Source organism: Electrona antarctica (assembly GCF_951216825.1).
Source record: "Electrona antarctica genome assembly, chromosome: 5".
NCBI lineage: Eukaryota > Metazoa > Chordata > Actinopteri > Myctophiformes > Myctophidae > Electrona > Electrona antarctica.
The window spans coordinates 18,276,639-18,298,154 of record NC_136810.1 but is presented as its reverse complement, the minus strand read 5'-3'; the positions used below and the strand labels follow the sequence as shown (position 1 = coordinate 18,298,154).

The 21,516-nt window shown below is 44.3% G+C and overlaps 1 protein-coding gene across 3 annotated transcripts in view; it reads right to left on the bottom strand.

The window, feature by feature from the left end:
* lsp1a (lymphocyte specific protein 1 a) overlaps nt 1-21,141 on the bottom strand; it is a 56,888-nt gene extending 35,747 nt beyond the window's left edge. For all 3 annotated transcript variants that reach the window (XM_079501515.1, XM_079501517.1, XM_079501516.1), the window contains exons 1-2: nt 20,815-21,141; nt 6,086-6,247 (exon numbers count right to left, since the gene is read on the bottom strand). In XM_079501515.1, coding sequence (XP_079357641.1) covers nt 6,086-6,247; nt 20,815-20,873 — 221 coding nt within the window. In that variant the 5' untranslated portion in view covers nt 20,874-21,141. The remainder of the gene's footprint in view (nt 1-6,085; nt 6,248-20,814) is intronic.
* Nucleotides 21,142-21,516: the final 375 nt, after the last annotated feature.

Here is a 21,516-nt window from a genome sequence, read left to right as displayed (position 1 = left end):
ACAGACAGACAGACAGACAGACAGACAGACATGTATTTTGGACAACAACAGGCCCCGTCTTAAGGACAAACAGACCACACAAGCTGGACAAAAGATCTATCCAGCAGCACCACCTGGGAGAAAGTCCTGTTTCTGTCAAACGATCTCCTTTAGTGCCCTGAGCACGTAAGCCCAGGGCTTAGAGACTATAACGTATACCGGCAGGCAGGTGCCCACTAGTCTAGAGAACCCAGGACGAGTGGGGAAAGTGGGGAAAGGCTTCCGCTGGGTAAACAGCACAAGTAATCGGTCTCTCTCCCTTGATTACAGTGTGTAATCAGAATGCTATTAGCAGCAGCAGCGGCAGCAGGGCACGGCTGACAAATGAGTGTGCGGTATATATATGGATGTGGTCACAGCAGCAGACAAAATAGAAAGTGGAAGTGGCTGGAAAAACATAACATCATTATCTGGACTTTGGCCAGGAATGTTTTACACATACACACAGCTGGCACCAAGTCAACACAATCATTACGAGTGATATTTTAAACAGAGCAAAAGCACAGGATAATACGCGAGCTTTCCAGAAACCTACTGTCTGTATACAACATTACACATCGATAGTCAATCTGTCTGGAGCCATAAGTCTGGGTTATACTCAGATCACACACCAGAAATAGCCCATAATACCAGCTATGCGACGCGTTGAGCTTGTACTGTATATCATCACCCAATAATGTTTTTGCTTTAGTTTTTGTCTCAGAACAAAAATACATCGCCTGGATGCAACTGGGACGTATCCTCAGTGATGTATCCCAAGGTCATCGGGGTTTCGGGTCTCTCGAACATCATACCCCTCACTCGGGTGACCCAGCCGGGGTGATCAAGTCCCGACTTACGTCCCAGTAGCTACCCTCGATCAGACCCACTAGGGAAAGACCAGGGCCGCACAATCCGTTGGAACCACTCCGGAACTACTGTGCCGGGACTGAGAGGTACAATTCTGGTATGTGGAGGGACTGTCCGGGCCCCTCCTACGTCTCACCAGGTCCACTCCTGCTCTCACCAGGAGTACCACCAGGACCTGTGCGTTGCACCAGACTCCCAGCACCAGACACTTCATTCAGGAGTGGTGGATTCTTGAGCCGCAATGGTTCTGCAGCCTCCACCGCTGGGCAACGGTAGTACTGCAGACTCCACTTGCGGCTTGAATGGCCCTCCTAAAGGCCTCATCTCCATTGATTGACATAAAGTGGGAAAAAAATTACATAGTATTACATGGTGATTGGTGAATGACCGTGGCTCACGAAGACTCACAATAAGAAAATAATAGCTTGAACTCCAATGTCTTTCTGGTACTTTGAATCCATAGAGGCACGGACAGCATTAAGTCAAAGTCAAAGTTGTACGATTTGTCACACGTTACCACAGTAAAATGTGTTCTCTGCATTTGACCCATCTCTTGGAGCGGTGAGCCGCAGCCAAGGAGCGGTGAGCTGCAGCCGTGCCGCGCTCGGGAATCATTTGATTAGTTGATTTGAACCCCCAATCCTTTGATGCTGAGTGTCAAGCAGGGAGGCATTGGGTCCCAGTTTTACAGTCTTTGGTATGACCCGGCCGGGGATCGAACCCCGACCTGCCAGTTTCAGGGCGGACACTCTAACCACAACGCCACGTGCTGAGGAAGGCTCAATCTCAGTGCCTCTTCAAATTTAAAGTAGAAGGACTTTAGAGTGCTAACTATTATTTTCTTTAAATGGCTGAAAGTGCCAGTGAGAGAGCTGTTTTTCCTTTGGGTCAGTCAATATTGACCCTGCTGCTACGTTCCACACAGAGAACGTGTGGAAGGACCATCGCTCATGGTTAGTGTATTTGGGTCGTCGTCACCCTTTCACCAGGCTCCAGTACAGTGCTCACAACCCTGACCTGACTCCTTTATCCTCACACTGTAAACCAGGGCTCTTCACAACCCTGACCTGACTCCTTTATCCTCACACTGTAAACCAGGGCTCTTCACAACCCTGACCTGACTCCTTTATCCTCACACTGTAAACCAGGGCTCTTCACAACCCTGACCTGACTCCTTTATCCTCACACTGTAAACCAGGGCTCTTCAACATTTCTCAGCCAAGGACCCCCTTAGCTGAGAGACAGATGAAGCAGGGATGAGCCCCACTGCATATTTTATAAAATTGCGGCGCAACGTTTCATAGATTCCATGCATATAGCTTCATAGATTTTGGACTTGTTTCACTATCACCAATGTTGTGTAAATTATTATCTCCTCTATTAATTCCTGTTAATCTGTCATTTCAGATATTTAACCACTTACAGCGTCAACACTAAACTTGACAGTTGGCTCTGTACTTATAGTTCGCTCTTTTATCTCTCTTTTCTCTTTGACAAAAATATCCGATCTACAGTAGCTCATAGATAGATTGGCTTTAGGCCAATGTTCCCCTCACTCCTCTCAGAATCCTATCGCACGAAGATTTGGAGGACCCCCTGTAGTAACTCTGAGGACCCCCTATGGATCCTGGACCCATGGTTGAGTGCATCTCTCTCAGCTAGGGGGTCCTTGTACTGAAAAACGTTGAAGACCTCTGCTTTAGGGTTTAGTACTTCGTCCACCACTTACTGACGTATCGTGCCAAGGTTTTCTCTGGCAACCAGGCTGAAGTATAAAATAGGGCTTTGCTTTAGTGCTTAAGACCCATTTACTTTTGCCCATAAAGAACAGATTTCCAATGTTGACCATATGTTCTTTTAGCCAAACAACGGCATCGTAAGACGAGGTGTAAATAATGAGGCTTTTAGCCTAAACATCTGCACCTACAGGCTGGGATGGGATACCAGGCCTATTATTGTACACGGCTACACACAGCTCCATTAACCGGGATAACGCAACATTAAAAAAAAAAAATCATTAGCAGTGCACCTCGGACATTTGCCCCCACATTATTAAAAGTGAAGTCATAAATAAAGTCTTCCGAGGAGCTGCCTGGAAGAATTTCAAGCATTCCAAAGATGATTAAGCAGATTCGGCTAGCTAGTCTCTAGAATAAACGGCTCCCAGATGGCTGGAGGCTGGCGTTCTAATCTCTCAATGGCAAATTAACGATAATGAACAGTGATTCCGGCGAGTGTTTTGTGTTTGAGATGTTAAGATGTTTAAGTCATGAACATGATTTGTACATGCTGCGGCTGCTTTTCTGGCAGGAACAACATGACACCTGGTTGAGTGCTGTGGCGTGTAATAATAATAATAATAATAATAATAGCTCAAATTTATATAGCGCTTTTCTAAATACCCAAAGCGCTTTACATAGGAACACTAGGAACAGACTTTAATAAGAAAAAAACAAAGCAAAACATAACAGATACAACAACAGTACAGGGTTAAAAAGATAAAAGGATAAACGAGGGAAGGGGGGACATCCTATCCAGACCTCAGCTGGGGAAAGCTATCCTGAAGAGGTGGGTTTTGAGTGAGGTTTTGAATGAGAGGAGAGAGGGAGCAGCTCTGAGATGGTTGGGCCGTTGGGGAGTTCATTCCAGAGGTTGGGGGCCGAAACATAGAAGGTGTAAAGTAACTATAAGTGCATGAGTACTTTAAACAAAAGGTATTTTGTTAAAAGGTTAAATCACTATATTCTGATAGTAATCATTGCTAGAGCACTGAAGTCTGACGTCAATATCGGTAGAGGGCGCAAATCCACGGGTTCATGTACTTTTTATTTGCATTGTAATCCCCATAGGGGGATTTTAGATCGCCTCATATAAGAACTGTGTTGGAAAAATAAACATGTCATCCCGGCCGTTTCACTCATATGGATATGAAGAATCAACTGACTGAGAGAAAACGCTATTGTTACTGCTACTGAATTAGTTATATTTTCGCTAGAAACAGACTGTATCATATATGAGTGACTGACGGTCGCAAACGATACAGAGACACCTCCCTGACAATAACGCAGAGACAGCTTGTTTATTTTTGGACCACAATATGAAACGATTTTAAGATGACCCCATGTTATTCTCCATAGATAAATTACTTCTGTGAACCAGGGGAAACCAGGGGATGAGCGAGTGTAGTGACGTCAGGACTTCGGCGCTCTATAGAGTGTTTGTTAGGTGGAGAGACATGGAGACTCCTGTTACTGTACAAACACTTATTTTAACCAAAGAAAATCACTTACCCTACCTTTAAATACAGTACTTGAGTATTTAACTAAGTAACCTTTTTTTTCCTTTTTTTAAAACGTTAGTGGAGTATTTCCCATTTTCAATACTTTTACTTCTACTCCACTACATCTCAGAGGAAATATTGTACTTTTTACTCCACCACAATTATTTGAAAACTTAGGTTGGAATGGAATATGGAATGTCAGAACAGGTCAGCTCCATATATGGAGATCTAAGAGTGGCAGCGGGGGCAGTGTCTTGAGTGTACAGGGTTTGATGAGGGCCCAGGTAGGGCCGGGCCTTAATTTTCGGGCCTGTTGAAAACTCTAGTTTTCAGCTCCAGGTCAGCTCCATATATGGAGATTTAAGGGTTTGAGGTCAGATGTAGAGTTCCTGGCCAATATTGATGACATCAGGGATCTCCATATATGGGCATTCCCATATATGGGCTTAATATTGATGACATCAGGGATCTCCATTCATGATGATGTCACGTGATGTCATGTGATATCACAAGCCATGACCATATATGGAGGTGTGGGGTGACGGATGGTCGGATTGACTGACTGACGGGAAATGCACGTTTTCATAGTAATTGCGAATTACAAAACATAAATTCACCACTTCAGTCTAGATCTACAAGTTCACAAGTCACAACAGGTCGCATCACATCCCGTTGAAGACTTTTATACATTTTGAAAAGTTGAAATGAGACACAATGAGTACTTTTAAGTACACTTAAGATGCTTTGTACTTTTACTCAAGTCCATTTTGAATACCGACCTTTTACTTGCAGCAGAGTATTTCTACATTGTGGTATTGCTACTTTTACTTAAGTAAAAACATGTATTGGCACTTCTTCCACCACAGCACCTGGTGGAGTGGAATGCTTTGAGTTTGAGTTTTGAGTTTTGAGTTTTGAGTTTGGGTCGAGCAACAACACAGAGAAGCTGTTGCCCGGTTTGATTTTGACCCGTTGAGACGTTTGTCGACAGAGCGTGGATATCAGCAACATGCCACCAATGTGGGCGATGACAGCCGGTTGACTTTTCGTATTCCCCAAACTCTTAATGGACTGTAGCATTTACTCCCCAGGGGGGTTGGTTTGTTGAGAGGAAACAGTGTGAATGTTCCCGAAGAGGCTTTGGTGGAATTTTTTCCCAAGCCTCTTTCATGTTCATGTACCACAATTACAGACTACATGTGGGAACTGCTCTTATGTCAAGTGTACTATACTATCCGGATTGGGAAACACTACAGTGTCTCTGCTATGATGTAGTAATACTTAATTATGGTGGTGGCCTCGCCCCCTCTACACCAAGGAGAAGGTGTTGGAGAGAGAGAGGCAGTCCATAATTAGGCATCTGAAATTAAAAGTGGCAGCCACGATGCTGAGGGCGATGACATAGCGGTAGTTTTCCCAAGACACTTTGTAGTATACAGTAAACATTCTTCTGAGATTGTGTAATGAGAAGGCAGCTGTGCGGCGGCCTTCTTCCTCACGTAGATGGAGATGAGATAGGGGGGGGGGGTGTGTGTGTGTGTGTGTGTGTGTGTGTGTGTGTGTGTGTGTGTGTGTGTGTGTGTGTGTGTGTGTGTGTGTGTGTGTGTGGTGTGTGGTTTTCCCAAAGGAAACATTTATTTTATGTAAACCGTGCGTCCATGCAGCTAAGGATTAGCAAATAATTAGCGAATGATCGGTGGAGAATACATCACAGCAGTGCACGACGACCGCTATAGTGCTGACATCCACAGCTGGGAACCGTGACAAGCAAACAGCATTATCGCAAGACAAAACATCCTGCATGCAATAAAGTTATTGGTGGGCTCAACCAATGTCGGACCCCGGCGAGACAAAAAGGAATGAGTTCAATCCCTTCATTATGTGTTGGAGCTATAACAAGGGGGGATTTAAACGTACGTGCTGTCGTGGTCTTCTTCGGCTGGCATGCCGTTGTCCTGCGAACACTCTCCTCCAGGGCCTTCTCCTCCTGAGTTGGTCCTGCGGAAGGACTGGCGGGACCTCCGTCTGCGCTCCCTCTCCACCTCCTCTGCATCCTCCATGCTCCTCTGGGCCGTGACCCTATGAAGGAGAAAACCGCGGGGGGAAGAGACGAGACATTGTTTAATCCATTGAAACCTGCAGAGGCCCGATTCTACAAATCCTTACAGTGCGTATGTTGCTGTATCAGTGCAGTGGTGGTGCTCAAACTTCTTCATGTCAAGGACCCCCAGAATTATATTTGGCCACCTTCTCCAAATATTTTGTTCCAGAAGGAAAGATTTGAGTTAAAAATGTTCGCTTAAAAAAAAAAGATTGGCACACATTTTCACGATTTATTTAAAAAATCTTTATCGTGACACACACACTCATATAGAGGGTATGCGCATGCATAAAGTCAATGGAAAATCGAGTGGCAAATCGAGTGGAAAAGTGAGTTTAATGTTGTTTAATATTGTTTAATACAATGGATGAATGGGCTGTCAAGGCCAGAAAGTAGTTTTTTGCCACTCAGTAGGCATTCCGGCATATCTTCCGGATATGATGATGATGTCACGCGCATACCCTCTATATAGTGTAAAGAAAATCTAAAATGACACAGATGCTTTCCCGGTTTTAATAGGTTATACCACCATCCCCTCACCACCACCCCCCCCCCCCCCCCCCCCCCCCGCCACCCCTCCCCCCTGTTTTGAACAAGAACCATCTTTCAAAGGATGACACGGATATTCCCTGAGTCATCGTCCAATAACACCGGCCTCTTTGGCTCTCCCTCCCAAGAAGATCTTTCTAAACAATGGGCGCCGTTAATTCCTGAAGATGCTTCAGAGAGTGAGCGGGGGCCAATGGAACATCTGGCTCGGGGGAACTTGATGCTCACCGCGGAGGAGCCATGACATCCCGGGCGGGAGGACATCGCAGACACGGCAGCATCCTCCCCTCGTGTTTATGTCTACCATAAACATAACGTAACGCACATGATGTAGTCACACCGCATGATTGTTTGTATTAATTACTGATGGAGCCATCTGAACTTTGGAGGGGAGTTTGGACTACTGCTACGTGGCTCTTATACACTGGTTTTGACAATTCCACTTTTTCAGGCGCTCCAGACAAAAATGTAATTCACGAATTGAACGAGCATATTCGCAAATCCAATACACATTTCAGCCAAAAAAAGTGTAGTAACAGCAACAGGTGTAGTACAGCAGTGTTGAAGAATAATATTCTGCAGAACTTATGTGTGTTGTTGTCTAAATGACAAGATTTTAGACTCGGAGAGACGAGGCACAAGAGGATTAACTGGTCAATAGGTTCCAGCTGGGTACCGTAGCGTAGAACGTACGTGGTGTCGGGTTGCTACACTCACATTTGGCTTCTGGGCCAATTAAAGCAGCCCAGGTCACTAATAGACCCCTAATGGATCCCAGGCCAAGCGGTACCACCTGAGACTCCATCTGTTGCAAACACTGGCCCCCCTTTTTTTTTTTTTTTTTACAGCATAGCTTATAGTCAACGTAGGTGGGATGGATGGCTCATAACCTCTCACCCTGAACGTCAGCGACAACAACCTTTAGTCTTAAAACGTGGTTTCAGGCCCTTGTAGATTTTTTATGTGCAGATACAAAGTTGCAACTTCTCCCCTCTCCCTATACACCTCTAGTCTACACAGGATTTGATCAAAGAAAGATAGAAAGAAAATCATAAGGGTGGAGGGGGGGGGGTATTATCTTAACCACTTAAGCCCTGGCCTATATACTTATGGCTTAAAATAGCCATACGAGCTCTCAATGTGTCGTGGTGCAATGCGTTTTGAACTTCCAATGACATAAGTGTGAGCTCTCTCTCCTATTATGATAACATACATTTCATTAAACATGCTTGTTAACCACATTACCCCCGGCTAACATACATTTTTAATTAAATTGTTAAGCTGTGATATTATCAAACATATAAATATCAAAACATATCACATTTTTTTAATTCGGTCGAATCTGGGAACCCGAATTTGATCAGTCTGACCAGAAGCCGGGATGAAAATGAATTGCAACTCTTTTTTTCCTAGTCTTTCCTGTGTTCTCAGCAGTTACGTCATCAGTTTGCCGTCACGGTGTGAGGCGGAGAGAGAGGGGGGGGGGGGGGGGGGGGGGACCAGGCAAAGGACAGGGGTCTAGGGGTCATCATGCAGCTGGGTGTTGGACCACGTTACTCATGGTTTCTCTGGACAATAGGTTTGTGTGACCTCAGAGTCTGTGACATCATGACATCATGGGTGGGTTAAAGATCAATGCACTGCAGAACAGGAGGATCATTTTCTAGGGTTTTGTTTTGAACTTCTTGGCAGAGTAGAGGAGCGTATGTTGCTACATACAATGATCGCCAGAAAAGCTATAAAGCTGCAGAGATGTATTTGAAAGTCAAGTTATTAGAGGGCTGACCGTACCATTTTTTTTGTTGCATATACTCCCCCCACTCTCGCCATGTTTCCTGTCTCTCTTAGCTGTGGGCGGATGGGTTGACTGATGGGTGAACTGGACTGGTGGACGAACGCTCATCTATAGAGGAGACCAGTGGTTCTCAAAAGTCCCGTCCAGGGGCTGTCAGTGTTCATTGAGGGGCTCTAAATTGACCTTTACAGGTCTGTAACTCTGACAGTACGAATGGAACCAAATGGACCCGTATAACCCGTCAGGGTGCATTTGGTTCCATTCGTATCAGAGTTGAGGGGAGTCCTTGAAATTAAAAGGTTTGAGAACCAATGTTCTAGACGGATCGCCACATAGGCGCCACGTTGTAAAATATATGAATTCTACGTAGATGTCAGTTTGCAGCTGTATCTAGTTTACTAGTTTGTTTTGGCGTTTTGACACATCATGTTGGGACATAGTGTAACCAGCCTGGCAACTGGGACAACCATCCTGATTTATTTAAAGGGGAGGGGATCTTAAAAAAAACCTCAAGGCTATTTAACCAAACATATGTGCCTGCTCATTATTTTTTACCCTATAATCAACATTGTGGGATTATCTCATATTTGGCACTATACGAATGTCTGAGTCAGATTAAGCGAATAATTCTGCTAATAAACGGAGACAACGGTGAAATGATCTGGATTAATAATGTCTTTGCTTCTGCTCTCTCATTTGGTTCCTTCATTTGGTGCCTCACTGATGCAAATCAACCCAAAATTATTGTCTCTCGGTCCTCTTCGTCATCTCAGGTCACAGCGGGGGAGAGAGAGAATAAACCTCTTCCTCCCTCAAGTCCTTCACAGTAGTGAGAGAAGACGTGCCAGGGAGTCTGGTTTGAATTTATTGGACTGATGTTGTCTCTCCTGGCAGAGATGCAGCAGCTTCATCTCAAGGATGAAGAAGCTGCAAGGCAGCAGCAATAAAATACCTAACATAGTGAGTGTTCAAATTAACCACATGGACCCTATAACGTTCCTATTCTGGGCTTGTCTTAATAATATGACAAGCCCCCAGAATAGACAAATGTTTGGCAAGAGTTATTTTAGCGTCACGCCCTTGTGCACAACTAGGGATTGACGTCAAATGAGTTTGTGGGAGCTACAAAGGTGCATGCTTCTTGCGTGGATTTGGCTCCTTTCTTGTGGCTCGGGAGCTTGAAAATTGTATCTTTGGACAACCGTGTTCATTTTTCACGTTGCAGCCATGGGTCCCTGCACTATAATACTTAACCATAGTTTTTGCGCCAGGACAGAAAATAACATCACTGTGTGTACGATCCATCTCACAAATGCTGACAACTGCGCCGCGTTGTCAGCTTGGAGATAGATCGGCTATTTTCGGGGAACCGATTTATAGATGAGGAAAAATTAGGGGGGCGAAGGAAAGTATAGACCCCTGAGGGAGACACCAGTCAACAAAGTATAGGATTTAAAGGGTGGGGGATGTTTTTCTTTTTGCATTTGTGCCAAGTCATGAACGCAATGAATGTCTTTTTGACTGACTGACTGTATCTTTTTTACTGCTTGTAAAACTTCACGGCCGAAGCATGTCTGAGCGTGCCGCCTTCCTCTTGCAGAGTGCTTCCGAGGCGAGCTGAAGACAAACAGGCCCCGGAGGGTTTCGTGTTAGGTGTCACAGGTGAGTGTGATTTCAGGAAGTGCCAAGTGCCATCAGACTGCATAACGTGACCCAACGCCACAGCTGTGTGCCAGACATCTGTTTTTGGAGCAACGGATACATATCGTCTAACACAACGTTAGAATATGTAATGGAGACAGGAGGTTTCTGCCCGACAGCAACGATATAACTGTATATCGGTGTGCTTTTCATCCGTATTGTGTACGTGGTCCCACAATGCGGCTATTGTGGTGGAAAGGTCATATTCAGTGCTTCCCAAGGGGCCAGTGAGGCGCTCCAACGTTGAAGCTCTGGGCCCTAGTGGTAAGAGGAAGGACTGCAGGCGGACCCATGCACGGACACGTAGGACCATCACTCCCTACGTCACCCATACGTCACCCCGGACATCAAATTTGAGGTCCGGGGTGCTTCCCTATGGTGCTTCCCTGTGAACTATGAAGTCAGAATGCTGTGTGCGCGAGACCCTTTTACAGATCTATTTTTATGCTCTCTCAGGGTCAAATGAACACTGTGGATTTAACGGTGTATCCCTGTCCCTACGCTACCCCATCATTGTGTGTTTTGTGGAAATGCGGTGTGTAAATGTTCCAACCAGACTTGGAAATGTCACCAGAAGTGTCCGCATCACTAGCTATTATCGACAGTCATCAACCTTTTTACAGTGGAAAACTAGGTCTAGGTTACGACTCCCAAATGTCCCACGTGTTGAACGCTAGTTACTCCACCACCACGCCAATGACGATGACTCATTTTCACTGACCCTCTTGTGATGTGGAGCACCTGGATGGTGAAGGCAGAGACACACTGCACTCAGCCAGGACAGTGGTGGAAAGTAACTAATACATTTACTCCAAGTACTGTACTTAAGTACAATTTTGAGGTACTTTTACTTTAGTATTTAAGTATTTCCAATTTTCTATACTTTTACTTCTACTCCACCACATCTCAGAAACAAATATTATACTTATTGGAAACATTTGGGGGGACTTATTTTGAACCACTTCACCCCTATTTAAACTAGCAGATCTGCTATTTTCAAAATATTTGTATAACTTTTAGACATAACTTGAAATGGGATATTCTGCATAATGAGTAATTTAACGTTTGTTACATTTAGTACATTGGTATATTTTGAAGCCAATACTTTTGTACTTTTTACTCAGGTACATTTTGAATACCAGACCTTTACTTGTAACAGAGTATTCCTCCATTGGAGTATTGATACTTTTACTTATTGCAGCCTAAATAAAGTACTTTTTCCAGCACTGAGCCAGGGTTCATGGCAGGACAGGAAAACACATGATGACCTGGAGTCCCTGTGCACATCAGAGCTTTCCTGTAACGTGCCGAACTTCAACTCACAGACACACTGTCCACTCCAGAGGCAGATTTTCGTACCATTTTGGTGACCATAAAAAAATGGTTTTATTCCTACATGTCTCTAGTTTATTATTTTGGTATGATGCATCTCTATTCAGTAGCTTAATGCCAGTTATTACCAGTTATATGTGACCATACCATTAACAGAAAGAAGGTAGGATGTCCGCACACCGTTCTTAATGCTTCCAGTAGTATTTGATTTAAGATTCAATGTTTCAACCCTATCGGGTCTTCATCGGGAATCAACCCTTAACAACCTACGGCAAAATTTCCCAAATTTCATAATGCTTTATGTAGCATGGGACGTGTCAAACTAGGGGGTTTTCATGATTTTGAAACACTCCTTGGCCTAAATTCGGCCATAGCCACTTGCCCAAATGTGCCCAAAACCCCAAATCACATTTGTGATTTTTAGCCCAAGGACTGTGTTTTGTGCAAAACTAATGCTTGGAATGGATTCAGAATAATGAAAACCCCCTAGTTTGACATGTCACATGCTACTTAAAGTATCATGAAATTTGGAAAACTTTGCCTTATATATAGGTTAATGTTATGGTTTCATATAACTGGTGATAACTGGCATTAAGCTACTGAATGGGAAGATGTATCATACCAAAACATAAACTAGAGACATGTAGGAATACAAAAATACAAAAATGTTACCTTAGGGCTTAGGTGGTACCAATTTGTCAAAATATCACTGTTGACCACTGCACTACCAGGGCGTTCCCTGCATAGAGGAATCCGTGCCCAAGTTAGATAACGTTGCCGTCGGCCGGCAGAAACATCTTATCTCCATAATTGTAAAAGTTTTCATGTCAATAAGTTAAGTTAATTAGCTGTTATTTGCCTATCAACAAATCAATCACTAGTATTGCCCCTGCATCTTCTAATAGCATTCCACTCCCGTCTCCCTCAGTAATAAGGTTAACATGGAGACACACTGCCTTTACTGTTGTGCATTGTCCAGACTCCAGAGGCCCTTCATTCTGAGCTAGGATTCTCTGCACACACCAAACACACACTGATACTGTATTTACTAGATACAGTAACACTCCGCAAATAACATCCGCTTTCGAAGCGCTTTATATCACTATGTCTGTAATCTATACGCTTCTGTATCTAAGCGTGTCACTGAGATATCACTTTATTGTTTTGTCAACACAATGTTTCACCGGAAGGAGAGCAAACAAAGACGTCTTCACTCTCAGGAAAAGAAAAGGGGGAAAAGGGCACTTAATGAATGGCACCTTTCTATGTAAGAATACAATGCTGTTATCAAGGCATGGACTTGACAAAAATCAAAACATGTTGGCCTTCTTTGTGTGTTTGTTGCAAAGCCTGCAGAGGTCTGGGGAGGAGGAGGAGGAGATGGTTGGGAAACGCTTGTGAGATGATGTCATCTTGTCTTGAAACAAGTTACAACAGCAGAGGATACTGAATCACTCAGACCCAACAGCATGTTGACAGTACAGAAAGAGAGAGAAGCTATTCCCAGAAAAGAAGCACCCAACAAACAAGCTTAGAGGAACCTTGCATTAATTCATTTCCACTGTAATAGAAATTAAACAAATGCTAAACAGCGCAAAAAGCATGGAATACGGATGTGTATATTACAGGAAACTCCCGTTAAACTTTCCAACAAACTCCGGCAAACTCCCGAATTGTACCATCACACCTGTATATTACCGTATATTACTGTATATGCCTGCTAAAGGTTTACGGGCAAATCCAGTGCCCATAATTGCCCGTTAACTCCTCTTTTCACGCAGTATTGCCTGTTTGACTTGTTTGAAGTCCCTCCTTTGAGAGTCTATAGCCTCATGCTATATAGATATTTTCCGTGTACAACACACACAGTATACATTTACCGCACTTTTTTTGTTGAATCTCTTCACCAAAAACAGCCGATCTACAAGACGTTCACACCGGTGAGCTTGTAGATTGGCTATTTGTGTGTTTTGAGTGTTCGGCTATTATGACATTATGCCCACATTGCCAGGCTAAGTTTGGGAACCTGTGAGTGAATCCCACGTGATCAGTCTGGCAATGCCAGGCTATGGATGCCAGGGTTCACTTGGCATGGTACTGTCAAGTATGTCACACATTTCTTGACATTTTGTTCAAAAAGCAGCTTTAAGCGCTTATATATTTTATTCATTTATTTTTGTCACTGCAGACACACAGGGGTGACGTCCATGCAGGCCAGACAGGGTTGTTCACAGTAGCCAGGAAGGGGACCATGGCAGTGTGCTAGGCTGGGGGTCCGGCCGTCCCTCTCTGCTGGGGGTCAATATCTGTCTCTGTAAATAAAAGTTGTCAGACAGTAATCACCATGTTCTGGGTTATGCCCCCCCCCCCTCACTCCCCTCTCCTCACGCTGAGCACAAATGGTCCACAGCTCATTTCCAACCAAACGTCTGAGGGACTCAGAGGGGGGGTTATGGGAAATGTCACTTTTTCACCCAGTGAGACTGAGGAATCGGATGGAATGTCCTGGTAGACATGTACGTGTCACTCAGCAATGTGGCCCAATGAGGATTCAATTACTCAAAAAATCATTCATTGAAGCCTATAAGAGCAAATATGTAAACGTTATTGAACAGCGGGAGGCTAGTATCTTGGTGGACTGACGGCTGAGCAACATTTCCATGTTATTAAATGGAGTGGGAGGTTATGGGATAGATTGGACAGAGCTATGCTACCTGCTGATCGCTATGACATTCCAAGCATTTCTGGAGTGATGGCAAACCAAAAACCACCTAATCTACTGCTAATCTTTGCTGACCAAGGTGGGACAGATAAGGACAGTACAGCTCTCTCTCTCTCTGTAAACAGAGCTGTGTGACATTGCAGCCATAGACTTTGGCAGTTACACACATCCATAGGAAAGGTTAGCTTGGTATAAACCTTTGAAAGTTGACAGTAGCCTTTCAATGTTTTGCCTTCACTTGGTACAAAATCTTTGTGACAAATAGCAGCAATTTGTTCAAATGAAATTCTCTCTCTCTCTCTCTCTCTCTCTCTCTCTCTCTCTCTCTCTGTCCATGCCCACCTCTCTGTAATCAGAGTGACATGACCCCTGGAAACAGGAAACCCCGTGCTGTTTACTTTATTTCCCCCTGTCCTAAGCTGACAACCTTCGGTAAAGCGGCAAAGCCCATAGGGGAGGGAGGGAGAGGAGGCAGGGTTCAGTGCCCCCTTCACTCAGCAGTCAATCCCCCCAACACACACACACACTCTCACACACACACACACACACACACACAGACACACACACACACACACACACACACACACACACACACACACACACACACACACACACTCCCCCAACATTCCAGAGTGAGTACCTTATCTCTCCGTATCATAAACAGAGACTAGCATGGTGGATTTAGGGGTCATGGGTGCTCAGGAGAGGAGGGGGATTATAGCCAATGTGTTTTTGATGCAGGTTAGCAGAGGAGAACACACTGCTCTGCTCTCCCACACTATACTACTCTCTCAGATTTGCCATCATGTCTTGGTAGTTGCGGGTTGCGTTTATTTATTTTGGTTTTTTTTGTACATAGTGTAAACGCTTATTTTGGGCTTGCTTCCTACATGTTGTTTAAACCAGTGGTTCTCAAACATTTTCATGCCACAGACGGTCCCCCCCATTTAAAATATTTTGTGACTCTTCTGTGTGCCAAATTTGTTTTAAAAAGAAATAGTCGAAATGTTTAGCTTTTTTTCCAATATGTTTTTTTGTTTGTTTGTTTGTTTTTGCCGATGCGACAAGTTGTGAGCTTGTGGATCGGCTATTTTCACATATCCGATGATGATGTGGCCTAGGCTAGCGTCTCTTCTTTGGGGCTTGTTTTCGTAGACTTGGCTGGTCTCTCTCTCTCTCTCTCTCTCTCTCTCTCTCTCTCGCTCTCTACCTGGATGCTTCCTGAGTGACATCACCATCGCAGGCGGTTTCGGAGCCATCCTGAGATCAGAGGCGATGTCAGTGCAGGGTAAGAGCTTTCTCTCACTTGGCTGATTAAAAGCAGGCCAGCAGCTCTGCATGCCTGCCTGCCGCTAAGCCGCTCAGACGAATGGCAGAGGATTGGGATCAAAAACATGTTTTTTGGCCTCGAGCCCCTGACGTTGGATTCTGCCCAGAGAGAAGAGAGACATTCGGGTGAGAGTTTGTAATTGCGCTCTGTGCGCTCTTGTGTCGCTATATCCGTTGGGAGCACGGATGAATGAATATACCTGTGTCACTTTAGAGTATCTCCTTACAATGCAGGAGCTGTCATGAAAATAAAAACTGTGCTTGTTGTCGCTATAGACAATGAGACTTTTTTTTAAACCACATAAACCGTGGCATCTCTACATTCTGGGCATGTCACAGAGTAGGTGAACATTAGGCAAAAATGAATGAACATTCAGCAAAAACACTCAGAAAACCTGGATTTTTCCTGGTCTCTAAACTGCCTCCCCCTGGCCAGCCGGGATGCCTAATGGAGGGGAAAGGAACTGGTTGGAATAACGTGTTCCTTCCACGCGCTTATATGTACAACCAGGGAAACTCCCACCTGTCAGGTGAAAAGAAGCGGACGCTCATGCACTGAAGGAAGCATGAGGTCAGTCCGTTGCTCTCCCCAGGTTGGCAGAGGGAGTATAGCGCCCAAGATTACATTAGATAATTGACACTGGGTGAAAAAATGGTTTACATAATCGTGGGATAAATATTATAGAAAAAAAAAGAAAACCCAGATTTATGAAAATTCAGCAAAAATAAGTTTCACATTATGCAACAATCTACAGGCTCACACAATAATGCCTTGTGTTGCGACATGTTATACGAGCTTGCACATCAGATATTTTCACTATGACGGACAGTACTACATAGTACAGTATACGAGGTTCAAGTGGTTAAACAGCCAGGTATCACCAGCGCTCTGCTTTCACCATGGTTTGCCTTTCAATCAGCCCTCCTGCTCCTGCAACATCCGCCAACACGACTAAAGTCTTTCTCCGGTGAGTCTTTTAGTCTGACTCACAGGATGATAAATCCGAAACAACGATAGACAGACACTGACGTATTGCGAGTGATCCAACACTTTAGGGATGAAGGAGGAGAAGTATCTTCTGTGGGAAGGTGATGTCATTCATCTGTCTTCACTCTCCCAGAGTGATGCCATCTGCTGAAGTGCAGTGGATTAGTACCTCTTATACCACTATGGCGGTTGCCACTTCAACCAGCGGTTATCTTCTCTAACGTTGCATTAATTACATCCTCAAAGCTCACTGCTCTAGCCAAGCTACCGTACTACATCATGCCACAAAGTTTACATAAAATGTGATAAGCTGAGTGGGGTTGAGCACATTTGAAAGAATCATTGCAAGTGTAGGGGGCACCCCGGTAGCTCAGGATAAGATTGCATGCTTAGTTACAACCATAAATATAAGACGTCCATGTGGTATGCACTGTCTTATCAGGTCTTATCAGGTTCACGCGGTACGGAATAGTAGTACGGTATCATGGCCGATAGTTTCTGCAGCTAGCCCGGGTTCAAATCTGACCCAGACTTTCTTTCTCCCTCTCCTCTCTCCTCCGGCTTTATAGTGTCTCTTGTCTCACTGTCAGTTAAAGCAGCACTATGTAACTTTCATCTTCTACCCCGGATTTGAACCCGGTTTCCCGCGCGTGCAAGCGCTGACATTTTTACCATTGAGCTAAATAGAGCCTGTCTGCTTGCTCAGGGGATAAATTGAATCCTGAGTATCAGTTCAAAATTCGTGTCAGATCCTGGACATGACCTTTGACACAATGAAATTTCTCAATAGAAGAGCAGCGAGGCAAAATGCAACCACCCCAATTCTTGTAAGTTATTATTGTATTAACACAATCTACCATATATACAGACAACATGACATTTTATTAATTAAAAAAGTTACATGGTGCAGCTTTAAAACGGACATTGTGAAAATAATCACTTAATTGTTTTAAACTGATGACAGTTTATGTAGAGCTGTAACTTTATAGAGACTTTATAGTAAAACTTGCAGTAGAACCGTCGAAATTAGGTTACAGTGTACAAGTGTTGCAGTGACTTCTTCTTTCTTGTTTTCTATATTCTATACTATTCTACTCAGCTCTGAAGTTGTTCCTACAACATATGCTGCAAAAAAAGGTGCATTTGGTTCAAGTCCATGCTGAGAGAGAGAGAGAGAGAGAGAGAGAGAGAGAGAGAGACGGAGACAGAGAGAAAGCAGGTCCCTGAGATGAATGCAGGGCATTGAGTTGTAAAGATGTACCCTGTTGAGTGAGAGAGATTTGGCAGGACAGAGAGAGAGGGCTCAGAGGTTGATCCTCCTGGACACCACGCCCTCCAAACAACACTGCTCAACTGTTATAGAGAGCTCTCCTGATTCACCTGAAACTGAAGGAAGGGATCAAGAAAAATCATATTTCTACTTTACTGTACTGTATCAGCTCTGTCGGTGGACACCCCACATGTCCAAAACTGTCGCTTTTCAAAATTAGCAAAAGTAGCAGATCTACAAGCTGGAAATGCGCCTTGCTTTGAGTTTGTACAGTATGTATTACTTTATGCTTTTGGTGTGACGACAGTGACGCTCTAGTATGGGCATAAAGTTTCTGCCCGACAGCAATGAAATACAAAACGTAAATTCTATTCAAATTCAATGTATGTTTTGAATGATTGAATGTCCATAAATATGCAAGGGGGGACCTTTTAAAAGAGAAAGAGCACATGCACACATCCGATAGTGGTTTGCAAACTTTTTCATGTCAAGGACCCCAAAATGTAGTCTCCAGAAACTATTTGTGTTTTGCATTGAAACGTTTGGGAACCCTTGACCTGAAATACTATCAGGACTCCCCCACACTCAAAACAACACCCTCCCGTCCCATCCTCCAACAACACCATAATCCCCTCCAACGCCGTGTCCTCTCCAACAATGTGAGAACTTTAATGAAAATATGTAACAGCTGTTTGAATTTCAACACGTTATTCCTGAAGTGTTTCCTGTGTCTGAAAACATTCAGACAGGAATGCTACAAATGTGTGAGTATAGTATATATATACAGTACATTGTGTAGACTATAATTTGTGTGCTTGCATTTGTCTTTGAAATGTAAAAGTTTGAGAAATACTGGTGTAATGGGGCCTGCTTGCATTTCCTTGTGGTTGTCCTAGTTCTCAACTTGGAATCTTTCTCTAATCTCTACAGTGGAGAATATCTGTTTACCGTGCACCTCCAAGTGATCTAAAGAGCAACTCTCCCATGAACACACACACACACACACACACACACACACACACACACACACACACACACACACACACACACACACACACACACACACACACACACAAATCCTGGATAAAGTGACCGGTTAATGAATGAAGGAACATGCCGACACCCGTAAACAGCCATGAGAACAAAGGAGGGACCCACGTCACCCCTGACACAGGTCACACCGGTCACTGATTCGATTTCCCTCTGTTTCAATCAGAGGAGCCGTTTGGCCACTAAACAAGACTCTCTCTGCCTCAGGACCTGTCTACTACACACTCCCTTTAACCCTTTAGTCCGTCTGTTCTCTTTGTTGTGGTCTCTTATCTCTGCGTATAGGCTCTATACACTGTAAAGGCCTCCCTCTGTCTTTATGGTTTTATGATGTTATTGCTGCGTTTGGACCCCCATTAGCTGATGCCTTTTAGTGGTGACTGACTGCTACTCTTCCTGGGTGGGGTGACTGACTGGTCCACCCTGTCTTTCCACATTTATTTCCTCATTTTCCAACTTCTCAGCTCGTCTCCTCAGGTCTCTACTAGTACAGCCTGGGTTTTTCCCATGGGTTTTTCAGCTTTTGCACCAAAACAGAAATCTCTCGAAGCACCAAAGAGAGATGATGAATGAATCATGTTCATGTTCGTGAAATGTTCACTATAGTCGGTAGTAACGTTTAGCTATTTTTGGAAAATCTTCGAACATTTCCGAATAACATTTTAATTTATTTTTTGTAACAAAAATAAAATAATTAATAATAATTAAATAATTAAAAATCTCTAACTATACCCTAACTATACCCGCACACGCGCACAGCGGTCACACCAAATCTGTGTAGAGAGACCCAAAGAGACCCCGATAGTGGTGGAAACTGGAAACTCGTGTGAGTGAGTGAAAGCTACGCTGTATAGGTTCACCATCAGGTGACACTAGTGCCATGTGTTCATGCCCGGTGCCCATGTCCTGTCAGCGGCCAAGGACCCCCGCGCGCTGCTCTTTGAAATCCTGACTGTAACGGGACCCCCCCCCCCCTCCACACACACACACACACACACACACACACACACACACACACACACACACACACACACACACATCCCCCCTCTTTCCCTAATCAGGCCGACATGTTTATCGAATAGAGGTCAGACTGTGTATAAACAGATCAAATCCATGTCACTCTGGAGAGAGAGAGAGAGAGTGAGTATAGGCTACAATTGGAACCAAATGGGTCAATTTGGTTGCATTTGTACTGTTCTCTCAGAGACACAAACTGAGAAATTAACACTGATAATGTGTACATACACACACACACACACGCACACACACCCTCCAAATATCGCAACAAGAGATCTATGTAGTGACCTGCAGTGAGAAGTTAAAATAACATGCATGCTTTCACAGGTACCCGAGTCCACATGCACTGTGTGTGACTGTGTGTGTGTGTGCGTGTGTGTGTGTGTGTGTGTGTGAATTTTGTGAAAAGCAAAGAGCATGGCCATGGAGTCACACAAACAAAAGATAAACCGGTCACACCTTTCTCCACTCGTATTATACCTGCACACATTATGCATCCTTTAGTGATTTTTATTTGCTGATAACATGCATGATGTATCATTGTGTTATTTTGTTATGCTATGTTGATGAATTGATTCAATTGAATACACATATAGGACCACAATGGAAAGAAGTCCCCAGGACATGTTTGTGTTATCCTTTTAGCCTTAATGTTTGACTGTAACACGCTGTTTACGTTTCTGACTAAAGTATTCAATCAAGCAACCAATCAATCAATCAATCAATCAATCAATCAATCAATCAATCAATCAATCAATCAATCACTCAATCAATCAATCAATATACACTTACTTCAAGAGGGTCTGCAAGCCCGCCTTGCTGTTGCTTCTTCTCAAGATGGCTTTTGACATTTTGGCTCCCTCTCTCTCCTTTAATCGGAATGGAAATCAAATAATATCACACTGTCTTCTCCTCTCCTCTGTACTACAGAGACTGTCTGTCTGTCTGTCTGTCTGTCTGTCTGTCTGACCGACCGGCTGTGGTCCTGTAGCCTCTCAAAGGGCAGTCGTGTGTGAGGTGTCCGGGAAGAACAAAGTTGAAGTGCAGTTCTCCTCTCCTCTCTGACACGCTGTCCTCTCATACACTCGCTGAGGCAAATGGCACTTCTCTCACTCACTCACTCACTCCTCTCACTCACACACATGCACACACACTTCCCTCCTAAACTAGTCTGGTTGAAAATGTCAGCAGAGCTCTCTCTCTGCTGGAGACTGGGGTTTTACCGTTTTAGTCACCTCCTCCTCCCTCCCGTCCATTCCTCCTCCCTCTCCTCCTCCTCCCTCTGTCCTACATGTGGTTCTCATTGAAAGCTCAGACCCCCCCCCCCCTTCTCCGCTCTGTTCTGCTGGGGCATGTGGTCTTCCCTGGGGGGGGGGGGGGGGGGGAGCGAAAGACGATACCCCCCCCACCCCCAAATCCCTGAGACCCCCCCCCCCAAGTCAAAACCCCCACATCTAACTAAAAGCACCATGACATCTCCTATTCTCCACCACC